At 37.1% G+C, this 13,958-nt stretch overlaps 1 protein-coding gene across 1 annotated transcript in view; it reads left to right on the forward strand.

Annotated features, from left to right (window-relative positions):
- Positions 1-13,958, forward strand: part of ADAMTS20 (ADAM metallopeptidase with thrombospondin type 1 motif 20) — a 176,770-nt gene that overhangs the window by 82,382 nt on the left and 80,430 nt on the right. The window contains exons 15-19 of the mRNA XM_054718477.1: positions 1,095-1,212; positions 3,831-3,926; positions 6,138-6,304; positions 6,462-6,591; positions 12,539-12,665. Of these exons, the coding sequence (XP_054574452.1) occupies positions 1,095-1,212; positions 3,831-3,926; positions 6,138-6,304; positions 6,462-6,591; positions 12,539-12,665 (638 nt within the window). The remainder of the gene's footprint in view (positions 1-1,094; positions 1,213-3,830; positions 3,927-6,137; positions 6,305-6,461; positions 6,592-12,538; positions 12,666-13,958) is intronic.

The following is a 13,958-nucleotide window of genomic DNA, read 5'->3' on the forward strand; positions in this document are numbered from 1 at the left end:
TATCAGCAGAAAGTCATATAAAATGAAAAAAAAAATATGACTATCTGAACATGTATAGATGCATACTACTTTTAGAAACTATCTGCTTGAAACTTTAAAAATTCAAATATTTGCCCTATATATAAAAAATCATGAGGTTTATGAAATTTTCTTACTTTTCCAATCACCAAATTTAGAGGATTTGTCCAGAGAGCTAAAAGTTATTGCCATATACATAGAAGACACCTTCTGCATTTGTTCTTTTAAACCTCTGGAACAAACCATTTACTTTTACCTTTTCTTATGTATTCATTCTTTTCATAAACCCTGTGTATTATGCTGTATATTAATTTTGGAGAAATAAACTTTCTTTCAACTGTACTCAGTTTATTAGGAATTCTAATGTCGTGAGTTTAAAAAGAAAATGAATCATGAAAGACAACTTTTTGGAGTTAATTTTTAAAATTCTTACCTGAGGATATGTTTTATTGATTTTAGAGAGAAAGCGAGAAAGGGGGAGAGAGAGAAAGAAAAATTGATGTGAGAGAGAAACATTGATTGGTTGCATCCTGTATGCACCCCAACTGGTACCGAACCCACAATCGGGGTATGTGCCCTGACTGGGAATTGAACCTACAACCTTTGTAAAGGTATACAGCATAATGCTCTAACCAACTGAGCCACCTGACCAGGGCTGGGGTTATTTTAATGTGTTACTTACATAGTCATATTTCTTGTGCCTTTTGAATGACATTTATTTAAAGAGAGGTTTTCAAATGAGGGATATAGCAATCAGTCATTGTTTGTTACAATGTGGATTCCTAGTTTCACCTTCAAGGTTTCCCGGGTGGCCTTTTTAAGTGCCACCCTATGTGATTTTGATGCAGGAGGTATATAGATGACTCTTTTAAAAACACTGCTTTTTCAACCCGGAGAACAGATATGTGAAAATATTGACATATGAAAAGATCAGTAGATATTATGAAAAAAAACACAACCCTGCAGTATCAAATCTCCTATTAATTGAAAGAATACTTATGAAAAGAACTTTGTAAAGCACCATGTTTATCATTAGTCATTTTTATAACATTGATTTGATTTATTATATTTTGAAGCAAGCTGGTTGTGATCATGTGTTAAACTCGAAGGCCAGGAGAGACAAATGTGGTGTGTGTGGTGGGGATAATTCATCATGCAGGACAATGTCAGGAGTCTTCAACAGTGCTCATTATGGTAAGCTGTGTTTCTGGTTCTAGTTTTCCCTTTTATTTCATGTAATAATGGTATATGTGATGAAGGTATACTAGTAATGGTTTGTTATTGTTTTGTCTACTCTATACCCTTAATTAAAATTGATTGTTAGGGGGTGGGAGCAGAGTGGAGAGGGTCAATGAAGGAAAAAAAGGGGACATCTGTAATACTTTCAACAATAAAAATGAATTTAAAAATATAAAATACAAGCCATGAAACTTAAAAAAAAAGATAGTTAAAAAATTTCCTAAATATAAAAGATTAAATCTTATACCAGATTTATCCTTGAATTAGTGAATTCACCTGCTAAAGGCAAATGCATTTAAAAAAAATCATTAGGTGCGTTTATCAGAGTAAGTCCACTGCTATTTGACAATGATGTGTGAATAGTCCCCTTAGTTACCAGTGTGTTCTTATTGCAGTTCCTATAATCCCTAATGTACACTGTATTTATAATATTTCCAGGGAACTTGCTTTTAATTATTTTTCATTATTTGAATAAAATTTTTCTTTTTGTATGACCTGGCCCATCTGTTGTGCTTCTTATTGATGGCATATTGAAAATGTTGATTGAAGCCGAAACCGGTTTGGCTCAGTGGATAGAGTGTCGGCCTTCGGACTCAAGGGTCCCAGGTTCGATTCCGGTCAAGGGCATGTGCCTTGGTTGCGGGCACATCCCCAATAGGGGGTGTGCAGGAGGCAGCTGATCGATGTTTCTCTCTCATCGATGTTTCTAACTCTCTATCCCTCTCTCTTCCTCTCTGTAAAAGATCAATAAAATATATTTTTTAAAAAAAGAAAATGTTGATTGAAGGTGGAAGGATGAAAACATTAACTTAAATGTGGATTTTGAATTATTATTACATTTGGTTTTCCAGGAAGTATTTGTATTACAAGATGTAATTGATATTTGGCCATGATTTAATTTTTCTTCAAATTTGTTAAGAGAATATAGCAGATATTTTCTATTCTAAAATTTTCTAGGAATTTTTTTTTCTTTTTTATGGCAATAAAAGCAGCCCTTTAAAATTTTCCTTGCAAAATAAAAATTTACTTTTACAGTTTTATTGTTCAGCTTTAAATTATATTCACATATGTTTGAGCACAGTTTAGTATGAATTGCTTCATTTAAAGCAGTATATTTTAAAACAAAATTTACTTTTTTATTTATATTAAAAGTATAGTACATTTCATACTATGATGATACTTATAAATTTTAGTTACTAGATAACCTGACTTACTTTTGTAGTTATAATTCATTATTTCATGGGAGCCATACATATTTGATCCCTTTTTTATAATAAATGGCCCATATTTATCAGTCTGATCTGTATTCACTGGAAAACATTTTTTCTGTATAAAACCACATGAACCAAATTGTACTATGAATTGATCAGTTTGCAAATGGAAAAAGATGTTAAATACATTTGTATGCTCTGAACAGCATTGCCACATCACTGCCCCCTGGCGGTAGCCTTCATCTTGTCACTTTTGCCATGCTTAGGAATTGCCTTCTTGAAAAATATGTAATAGCAAAGACAAATAGTGAAGGTCGTAGGAATATTTTATAGTAAAAAATCATGAATTAAAATTATTCTTCTAGATTGATGGCCTGCAACCATATCTATATAGTGTATACAGAATCATCAAACCTTATATTTAAATGTGATGCCTTAGAGAGATATAAATAAGGCTGCTCTAAAAACATGCAAGGTAATTTCATGTTGGACTTAAGCTCTTTTAAACTTCCCCTTCTTAAATTCATTCCATATTTATCAAAGTGAGTGTACAAGAAAAATTTCAACTCCTTTTATTCATGTGTTATAGAGAAAGGAAAATCCTATAAGGAAAAGGAAAAACTTAGAATTAATATCACTAGAGCAAATGAGAATGTTTGGACAACTATGAACTGTGTAACATGAGTACTTTTAGCATAGGGAAAACTTTCCACTCTTTCTTAATATATATTTAATATAGTGTTTCCTCATTTTTTTGAGCAGTGCCAGTGTTGGTGAATTAAGTCTCATAAAATAGAAATATTATTTTCATTTCTCTCAAGTAAATTTTTTACTTTTCTCTTGACAATAATGTAAAATGTTGGGGGTAGCTATAGGGATTTCTGCTTATATTAGAGACTAAAAGTTTAAAAAATATGCTTCTCATTAACTCACATTATTTTGCTCTTTACTAAGTTTCTGTGTACACATATAGCAATGCCCAACTATTTTGATAACTTTTGGATTTGTGGCTAGCATTTGGAATATTGCATTAAAAAAACACATTAGGAAATATAAAATGTAGCATACTAGCTTCATTCTTATTCTATACTCAGAATTTTAGAAGTAAGAAAAATTAGGAAATGTACTTTTTAAGAATCCCAAACTCTCTTACGTTTCTAGACAACAACCACTTTTTCTCAATTCTTAGCAATTTGTATAAGGCATTGATTTAAAAAGAGTAAGCACTGGTATCATTTATCAAAGATAAAATGAAATTAAGTCTGACTATACTATTGAAGTTTTTCAATCATTCAGCAGTAATAGCCTCTGGACCATCTGTTTTTGTGTGTGAAAGTTAACATGTATAAAATTATATTGTAGGTTATAATGTTGTCATAAAGATTCCCGCAGGAGCGACCAACATTGATATTCTTCAGCACAGCTATTCTGGAACACCAGCAGATGACAATTACCTTGGTAAACATTTCTAGTAAACAGCACCAATATGTGGTTCGTGTGCGATTTCATGGAGGTCTGCGGTTGATGTAAATTCTTGGAAGGCAAGCAGAGACCCCCAAAACAACATGCAATTTCAGTTCATACTGAGCTGAGTCATCTGACTCCAGATACATGTTTTCTTCTGAACTATACACTGATTCCTATTTGAAAAATATGGAACTAAATTCTGAAAAGTAAATTTGAATTTTCCCCCATGAGAGTGTTTTAAATAACCATTCAGGTTATATTTAAAGTTGCATGTGTATTTAAAATAAAATCCTCTTCTATCTTTTAATATAAAATTAGAGACCTGTTTGAGGTTTGATGTTTTAAAGAATTTTCTTAAGTTCTCTTTTGCCATGTAGTAAAAGGATTTATATACAGTTTTTAAAAAGTTCTTACGTTAAAGAAAAAGAACTATGGATTCTTATTTTTAGATGTTAATGAATATTTAGTTATACTATATTGTCCTTTAGCTATTTCTAGAGTATAGATTTCATTTCTTATTTATTTTTAGAAAGTAGCTTTTAGGTTTAAGGAATTTCATTTAGGCCAAAAGATGAAGTGAATGCTGTACAATCCTTTTTCTTCTGCCTGAAAAATTCTTTAATATTGACTTATGTATGACTCACCAAGCTAGAGTAGGTGGTGTAGAGCTGAAATTCAGAAAGTACCTGCTTCACATTAATGAAATGTGAAACACTGGCTCACGTAATCAATGCTTATAACTGAGGATCTGCATCTATAATGAACAGCTTATCTCAGGAATTGCATTTGCCATTATAAAATCAAATGTAAAGGGAACAACTTAGTGGATGCAGGATATTTGGGGTGGGGAGGAAAAAAATCAGAACTAATAGAGATGATGGTTGTGCATCATTGTTCACTTTAAAATGGTTAATTTTATGTTATGTAAATTTTTGTAAAACTGCAAAAATATTCTCAAAGAAAATCAAGTGTAAATAATTTGATTAGTCTTTTACATTTAGTTAATATCTCTCTCTTAGTTTCCAAATTTAGATATTGTATCTTCTCTAAGAATGCCCAAGTTTAAAAATTAGAAATGTTCACCAGTAAAATAGCAAAATGCTTTGCAAGAGAACTGCTAGTGACAATATCAAAATCTAAATTGAAATGAACAAAAACAAACATGAAGGGATTTCTAAAACATATGTATTTATAAAATTTGCTTTGGTAACTAAAAGTAGTGAAATGTATACAGTATTTATCAATCATGTTCTACTCATTTCCCTTAGTTTTAATGTAACTGATACTCCCTTAAATAGGCCTACAACACTTTGGCCAAAGTGCAGACTTATGTGGAGCAATCTCCATTTTGTAGGATAAATGTAGAACTTTATTGGTTCTTCATTGAATTTAGTGGAGTATATAAAGACACTCATAATAGTCCATACAGATATATAAATATCAAATTTATAAATACCTAGGTAGCTTTTTCAAGGGGTGTAGAATTTATTATGAAATTAGCCATAGGTAACTTGTATGCCCTAGATGAGGTTCCTTGAAAGACCAAACAAACGTTTTCCAAACAGGTTATTGTTCAACTGAGAACTATAATATAAGTAAAGCCACAAAAAGAATTTGGTTAATATGCCATTTTTATTAGTGTAAAATTTAAAAAATTATATACCCTCTTAAAAATTAAAAATGCACAGGGCAATTTATCACAATAATAGCATGCATCTCCATAAAAACGATCCAGACATTTATATAGAGAATCGTGTAGTCATCACATGCCTTTCGAACATTGACCCTAAAGTTAAAAAAATAAATTTTTTTTGACCTTACAGTCTTAAAGCTGTGTACATTTTTTCCAAGATAAGTGTAAATGGACTGTTGCTGCAGTCCAGCGGCTCTTCCTTTCCTGATGGCCAGGATGGTTTTAGCTGATCTTGCTGCTGGGCTCATGGCTTCTTTCTGTTTTCCCATTTCTGTACGTCCCTCCCGAAGCTGCACGATTGCAGAAGAAGGTCCCACCTCAGATAGAAAAGTGTAGGGCTGACGGTTCCCTCCAGTGCAGTAAAATAAAGGATACCACATTGTAGTAACAAAGTTTATCCACTCAATTATTTACTTTCTTCATTTCAAAAGGATTTGAATTTTAAAACTTAAAAATATTTCTGCGCTGGTGACTGGTTTTGCTGTTTCATGAGTACCATTCTTTTACAGCATTATCTGACACTCAAGGGAACTTTCTTTTGAATGGAAATTTTGTTGTAAGTATGGCAAAGAAAGAAATCCATGTACAAGGAGCCATTTTTGAATACAGTGGTTCAAACAGCTCAACCGAACGAATCAACAGTACTGATCGGCTAGAAGAAGAACTTGTTTTGCAGGTAAATTCTCAGCAGTCATTAAAAAGGCTCAGCTTTAATCATATTAGTAAACTGTGGTGATGAAGTGCTTTGCGGTTATTATTAAAAATAAAATGATATCTTGTAGGAATATGTCTTTTTATGAATTAATTGTATGCTCCTGTGCATTTGTATTGAGGTTTTGTGTGTGGGTAACTTGTACAACCCTGATGTACGTTATTCCTTCAATATCCCTGTGGAAGAGAGGAGAGACCAGTTCACCTGGGACCCATATGGACCATGGCAAGACTGTACCAAAATGTGCCAAGGTACACTGGCATTAAAAGAGACAAAAGTTTGTGCAGGCGGGTATAATTTGCGTTACTCTGGAGTCTGACTTGTATGGGTCTGGCAGAATTCTCCCCACTGTCCACACACATGTACACCACACAGTCACACAAAGCTTCCCCATCTTTCCCCTTCCCATTTTTCTCTTCACGCATTCTTTTTTATACTTAGCCTCACTTATCTCTACCCATTTGAACATTCTGCATCACCATTCCTTCCCTTTCTCTTCACAGGTTCTGTCTCACAGTCACAGAAAGTTTCTCTAACTTGTTTCCCAGTGAAATAACCCCCCTCCACACACTTCCCCGGCCCCTTCTCCTTCTTTCAGTGTTAGAGTGCCAAACATTCTTTCCTTTTCCTTCTGTGGCCACAGGAAATATATGTTTGTACTGATAGCACGAATCACTGAAAGGAGCATAGTGGGAAATGGAAAGTTTACAGTAGGGACAGAAAATAAAAAAGACTGGCGCCTTTAATGCTCTGTCATTAAGGGTAGGTAATTTGTGCAATACTGTTTGTTCAAATCAGTAGACATTTATTGAGAGACTACTTTGTTTCAGGTTGTTAATAAGACCGCGATTCTGTGTTCAAGTTTTAAAGTCTAGTGGGTGAAATAGAGTCTGAGTAGATGACCTTACTTTATAATGGCAAATACAGTGCTACAGGTAGAGACAGAGAGGACCACAGAAAAGGTAGAGGGAGCACTCCATGAGGAGATTTACATCTGAAGGTACAGGGAAGTGTGTGTAGAACGGAAAAGGGGTTCCCGTGGGGACTAGAGCTGTTTGGGATTTAGGGGAGCAGTGGGTCAGAGGAGAGGATGCTACTAAGGACAGTGTGGACATGAGCTGAGAGAAGGTGGGTGGCCAGAAGCAGTGACCACAGGTGATGGGGATGGGAGGGACAGTCTAACAAACTGACACCAAGGTGCCAAAGGAGTTGCGGCATCCCATTCAGAAGACTTGGTCCTGCGGAGTTGGCACAGGGCACCCTGAATGGCTGTGTGGGAGCCAGGTGCTCCTGTTTGGGCTGTGTCTCAGGGGAGGGAGGACGCTGAGGAAGATGATACCAGGCCGACTGGGATAGATGCTGGCAGTAGGAACAGAAAGCGTCGATGACACAGAGGAGAAGGAATTCATTTCCACAGAAAGACCCTGCATGTGCTTTACAGGAGAGAATGGAGGTTTTGGGAGCTGGGGCCAGCTTTTGAGGATTGAGTGGGTGAACTGGTCCGAGGCAGTGAATGTGGGAAGCTAGGAACACATCCATGGAACAGGGGAATGAAGGAGTGTTCTAAATGTGAACACACCAAGCAAAGAATAGCAAGATCCAAAATGGAGGGTTGGACAAGACGCGGTCGGATGGTTTGGGGGTCTGAACCAGAAGAGGTCTCTTGTACAACTGTGTGCAAGGGAAAAGGAGCTATTGGTTCTATTGCCACATTGTGATACTATGATTAATATTCTCTCTTTTTTGTGTGTGTAACTTTTGGTTTCTCTAAAGTTAAATTTCCTCAGTTTTGTCTCCTTGTTCTTCTATGTACTGAAAGTTATCAGGCCCCAAACTTTTGGTGAGAACTATACATTTTGTCTGTCAGTTTCATCTATCAGTTTAAATTATTCTTCATCTATGGCTACCATGGTCCTCTTTTCTCTTGTTCTAATTAGTGTTGCTTTTTAGGCCTGTTACACGGCTCTCATCTTGTGCTTTACTTCCATTATTATTCAAGCAAATCTGTTTGACTTGCTTTTGTGTTGGATTTCCTGTTTTCTAAATCCCATGAATTCTTCTTTTTGATTGATTTCACCCACTGGGTAGAACATATCCCCCAGTGTTTTCCTGAAAAAGGAAGATAGTTTTTTGAGACCGTTCATATTTGAAAATGGCATTATTCTCCTCTCACGCCTGGCTGATAATTTGGCTGGTATAAAATTCTAAGTTAGATTATTTTCCTTTACAATTTTGAAAGCCTCCTTTTCTGGGTTGTTTTCTGATTTCCTGTGATACTTTCTGTTGTGGAAGTTTTGTGGATTCCTCTTTAGTTCTCCTGGTGTGAAATGTCAGGACAATGGGCCTTGATGTGGGTATTTCTTTCATCTATTTTCCTAGGTTTTTAGGATGCCATTCCGATTTGGAAACATATTCTTTGGCTTGAGAAAATTTATCACATTATTTCTTTGATAGTTTTTTCTCACATTAAATTTCTCTTCCATTTTTCTGGGATTTGTATTATTTGGATGTTCAGCATCCTGGATTGATCACTTATCTTTTCATTTTTTTTCCCTTACATTGTTTCCTTAATATTTCTTCTCATAAATCTTGATTTGTTTCATGGGTACAATATCTATGTCTCTGAGAATATGAATCCTAGTCTGCAAGTTTTATTTTGCTCCCTGACATACCTGTTTCATTTTAGTTCCATTTTTATTTTGGTTTCTACTGTATTATTGGTTTTCCTAAAATGTCTGCTGATCCTTTCTTGCTTTTTCATTATTAAGACTTAAATGCTGAAAGTCTTGTGTGGGTCAGACAGGTCAAGTAGGGGCTTCATTATTGAGTAATTGGGTCACTAAATAGCCTTTTCAGATGTCATTGGGGATATGCCCCCAAGTGTCATTATCAGTGGATCTTTTCTCTTGTGCTGAAGAGTCTCCCAAAAGAGAAATTCTCCCATCTTCTTCTTCTTTTTTCTTCTTTTGAGAGAAAGAGAGAGAGATAGAAACATCAAGGATGAGAGAGAATCATTGCTTGGCTGCCTCCTCATGCCCCCTACTGGGGGTCGAGCCCGCAACCTGGGCATGTGCCCTTGACCGGAATTGAACCTGGGACCTTTCAGTCCATAGGCCGACGCTCTATTCACTGAGCCAAACCGGTCAGGGCTCCCATCTTCTGAAGGTCAATGAGAGGATCAGGGAACCATAAAAGTTGGCTTGGAGCTAGAGGGAAATGAAGACAGTCCAGTCTGGATCTCATCATTCAGAAGGAAGACTTTTACCTAACTCCCTATTTTCAGTGCAGTGTTTCCCAGCTTCCTTCAGCTGGGTCTGTGCCCTCAAGTTCACCTTCTCTGGAGCTATGATAGCCACAAGGCACACATGGCTAGTCTGTTGAAATGTGCTCTCTATGAAATACACAATGGATTTGGAAGACTTAGCATAAAAAAAGAAACGTAAAATATATCATCAATAATTTTTATATTGCTACTAGAGGCCTGGTGCACGGATTTGTGCACATTGAAAGGAAATTAATTAGAAGGTGGCTGGCAGGGTGGGACTGGGTGAGACAGTCCAGACATGCCCTGGAGCCAGCCTCCCGTGATCCCTCCTCAGCCAGCTGCACCTGGGGCAGCACCGGGGCTCAAAGGGAGTCTGTGGAGTGAGCAGGATCCCTCCAGCAGGTGGGATCCCTTGGCCTGGCTTGCGGGGTTGGGCCAAAACTGGCTGTCTAACATCCCCCGAGGGATCCTGGAGTGCAAGAGTGCACTCTGCAAAGTTGCTGTCGCTCAGCAGCTCCTGCATTGAGCATCTGACCCCTGGTGGTCAATGCGTGTCATACCTACCGGCCGGTTGGCGGTTGGCCAGTTGGCTGGTTGCTTAGCCTTTTATATATAGTTAGATGTTGAAATTATGTCTTGGATATTTAAGGGTTAAATATAAATTTCACCTTTATCTTTTTACTTTTTTAATGTGAATACTAGAAAATGTAAAAATACGTATGTGGCTCACATTCTGTGTTTGTAGGACAGTGCTGCTTTCAACTGGAAGGGTAGGAGTGGAACCATTCTTTGTAAAAACTTTTCCATCGCCCTAACTGGTTTGGCTCAGTGATAGAGCGTCGGCCTGTGGACTGAAAAGTCCCAGGTTCGATTCCAGTCAAGGGCATGTACCTTGGTAGCGGGCACATCCCCAGTAGGAGGTGTGCAGGAGGCAGCTGATCGATGTTTCTCTCTCATCAGTGTTTCTAACTCTCTATTCCTCTCCCTTCCTCTCTGTAAAAAATCAATAAAATATATTAAAAAAAACTTTTCCATCAATTCTGCATTTTTTTTCAGGCCTACCCCTCACACACCTCCTCAGAGGAACCTGGTCTTTTTTATTCCCGGGCTTTTCTTGGATTCCATGGAATGAATGGTTTGTTTCTTATTCACCTACCCCCTCTACTCAGGATTAAGTTTCAGCTTTCTTGACTTTGTTAAACAGCTATTTCCATCTACTTTTCATATTCAGAATTTCCTTTTCCTGACTACTGTGTTTCCTTTTTTAGTCTTTGTGTTCTTTTAGGTTTGTGCCTTTTCAAAATGCCTTTAAGAGTTATTTCAGTTAGTGTTTAGGAAGGAGCGGAGATAAGCATGTGTGTTCACATTTAGCTAACTGGAAGTATGCCCTTGAACTTTGATAAAACAGAAATCTGATCATGTCACTGACTGCTTAGACTCTTTCCTGTCTCCTCCGTGTGGAAAGTGTGAAGTTTAATGTACTCTGGCGCGTTACAACCACTTCTCTTAGTTTACTTTTGCTGTGATTATGCTACATGCAAGCACCTGCCAAATCTCAGTGGCTTAGAACAACAAAGGTTTATTTCTTGCTTATACTGTTTTGGCTCTTAATTGGCTGACTCTTCTTTGTTTGGTATCTGTGTCCACGTCATTTTAAAAAAAGTCAATAGGCCCCTAGATGATTTGGCTCAGTGGAGATAGAGCGACAGCTTGTGGACTGAAGGGTCCTTGGTTCAATTCTGGTCAAGGGCAAGTACCTCCAGTGCAGGCTCAATCCCAGGCCTGGTCAGTGCATGTGTGGGAGGCAACCAATTGATGGATCTCTCTCACATGTCTCTCTCTCTCTCTCTCTCTCTCTCTCTCTCTCTCTCTCTCTCTCTCTCTCTCTCTCTCTCTCCCTCTCCCCTTTCTTCCCTTCCACTCCTCTCTTCTACTCTCTAAAAATCAATGGAAAAATATCAGATGAGGATTACCAACAACAACAAGTCAATAGACTTCATTTTTAGAGTTGTTTTAGGTTTATAGAAAAATAGAGCAGAAATTTCCTGTCTTTCCTCTTCCACTCCCCACCTCCATTCCCGTTATTACATCTTGTATTAGCATGGCACAATTGGTACAATTAATGCATTATTATTAACTAAAGTCCATAGTTTCCATTAGGGTTTAGTCTTTGTTGTACATTCTATGAGTTTTGACAAATGTATGGAGACATGTATTCACTATTACAGTATCATGAAGTATACCTTCACTCTTTAAGAAATCCCTCCCTCCATCCCCTCTCCAACCTGTGACAACCACTGATCTTTCTGGTGTCTGTCCATGCTTTTTTCATTCATGACTCCAGGCTGAAAGCTCAGCCCATTTGGGGAAGGCTGACTTGGAGATGGAGGGGAAAGAAAGAGCAGGCAGACCCATGTAGGGCTTTAGAGTGTCTGCCTGGAACTGGAATAGGCCACATCCCCTTACAGTAGGTTGGCATAAGCCTGATGTCAATGGGCAGGGAAGTATGCTCCTCCCATAGGAAGTTACAGTAACATTGTGGCAAGTGGAGAGGTGTAATTCTATTACAGGGACAAGGGGAGCAAATAATGGAGAATAATAACATAGTGTACCATATAGCATCAGCACCAACCTGGCCATTCAGTTCTCCTCTCACAACCACTCCTTCCAGCTATAATACATTTCTACCTGCTCCATTAATACATGCCCACTTTTCTTATCTCTTCACTAAGCACACCCCTTAGTCTTTCAGGATTGAGTTTATTATAGAAAGTCATTCCTGACTAGATTAATATGCTAGTCTGTCCTATATACTGAGTGGAATTGTTTTGCTTTCTTAGCTGAATCCTTTAGACTATTAGAAGAATTAAATAATTGCAGAACATCTTCTTAATATGAGTTTTCTCTTTAATTTTCATTTGACATTGGCCAAGGTCTTCATAGAAGAAAAATTACCTGCATACGTAAGAGTGATCTTATGGTAGCACCCGATCAAAGATGTGACCACCTACCACTTCCATTGTTTGTGACGGAAAGATGCAATACAGACTGTGAACTAAGGTAAAGGAGCAATAATGTAAGCAATGTATAATGTAACCAGAGTAAATCAAATTATTGAGAAGATGTGCAGTGACTGGCACAGAGTGGACATGTAGTTAATGTCTATCCTCTGTTCCTGCCATGCCATTATGAAATTTCAGGCTCACTGTCTTATGGGGAACTCAGCAGTTGGTTTGAATTTTTGTTCATAGTATTTGCTGAATACCAGTATAGAGGCCTGAGTATTTGTGTAGGAAATAGGAACAAATTTGTCTGTAAAATATACGCAAATAAACTCTAATATGAAAACCCAAGGTTTAGGACCTGAAACAATAAATTTTGTAGCATGATTCTGTAATTCTCATATAACTGATAAACCAATGAACTTTCAAAGTTTTTAAGGATTAGAGAATCAATAGAGAAAAAAAATCAATTTTGTCAGCATTTTTTCCATTAAGCATTAAGAAACATGACCATAGTGGAGAAGTTTGCATTTCTAACTTAAATTTCTCATCAATAGGTTTTTTTGTTGTTTGTTTGTTTGTTTTTTGGTGTGTATGGTATGTATGTGTGTGTGTGTGTGTGTGTGTGTGTGTGTGTGTGTGTGTGTGTGTATGTGTGTTTAGTCTTAGAATGAAGCTAAGAACAATAACCCATCTAGCGGGTGACAATTAACAATGGGATGGCCAGAACTTCCCTCACTCAGCAAGGATGAACATTTTTATATGTTTATGATAGTTTTGAAGTCATGTAGTGAAAGCCTAGTGGCAGACTGCGTGTAAGTTGCATCACTGCATTGCAGTGAAGTGAGGCACAATGACATTCTTGAGATACTGTTGGGGATGGAGATGAACTCTGTGTCTTCTATGCTTTGTCATACTGGAATGCAACTATTGCCTGATAGGTTGCTGGACTATAATTGGAATAATTTGGCAAAAAATTGAAGATTTTACTTGTGGAAAAAAAATGTTTTCTCTGAAAATGTCTAAAAATAGATCACATGAGTTAATAAGAAAATGTGGCATGCTCTACAAAAACCTGTTCACCACCTTTCAAAGGCTTTGTCTACATAGTCAGACCCTCAGGATCCCCTGATCACAACTACAGAGGGTTGCCTAGGAAGACACTACCTGATTATGAGTCAAATATATTCAGTTATTGACTTAGTCATACAATTATTGCTACAAAATAATTGGGTAATCTTGATCTAAATCAGTTCTTTTCAAAAGTTTCTGGCAAAGCTTGGGGTTGCAAAGCCACCCCACTGAGCCAGGGTCAATAGGTATAGTGCTGGCTCCTATCTTCAGCTTTCAC

Source organism: Eptesicus fuscus, chromosome 7 (assembly GCF_027574615.1).
Source record: "Eptesicus fuscus isolate TK198812 chromosome 7, DD_ASM_mEF_20220401, whole genome shotgun sequence".
In the NCBI taxonomy this organism is placed as follows: domain Eukaryota; kingdom Metazoa; phylum Chordata; class Mammalia; order Chiroptera; family Vespertilionidae; genus Eptesicus; species Eptesicus fuscus.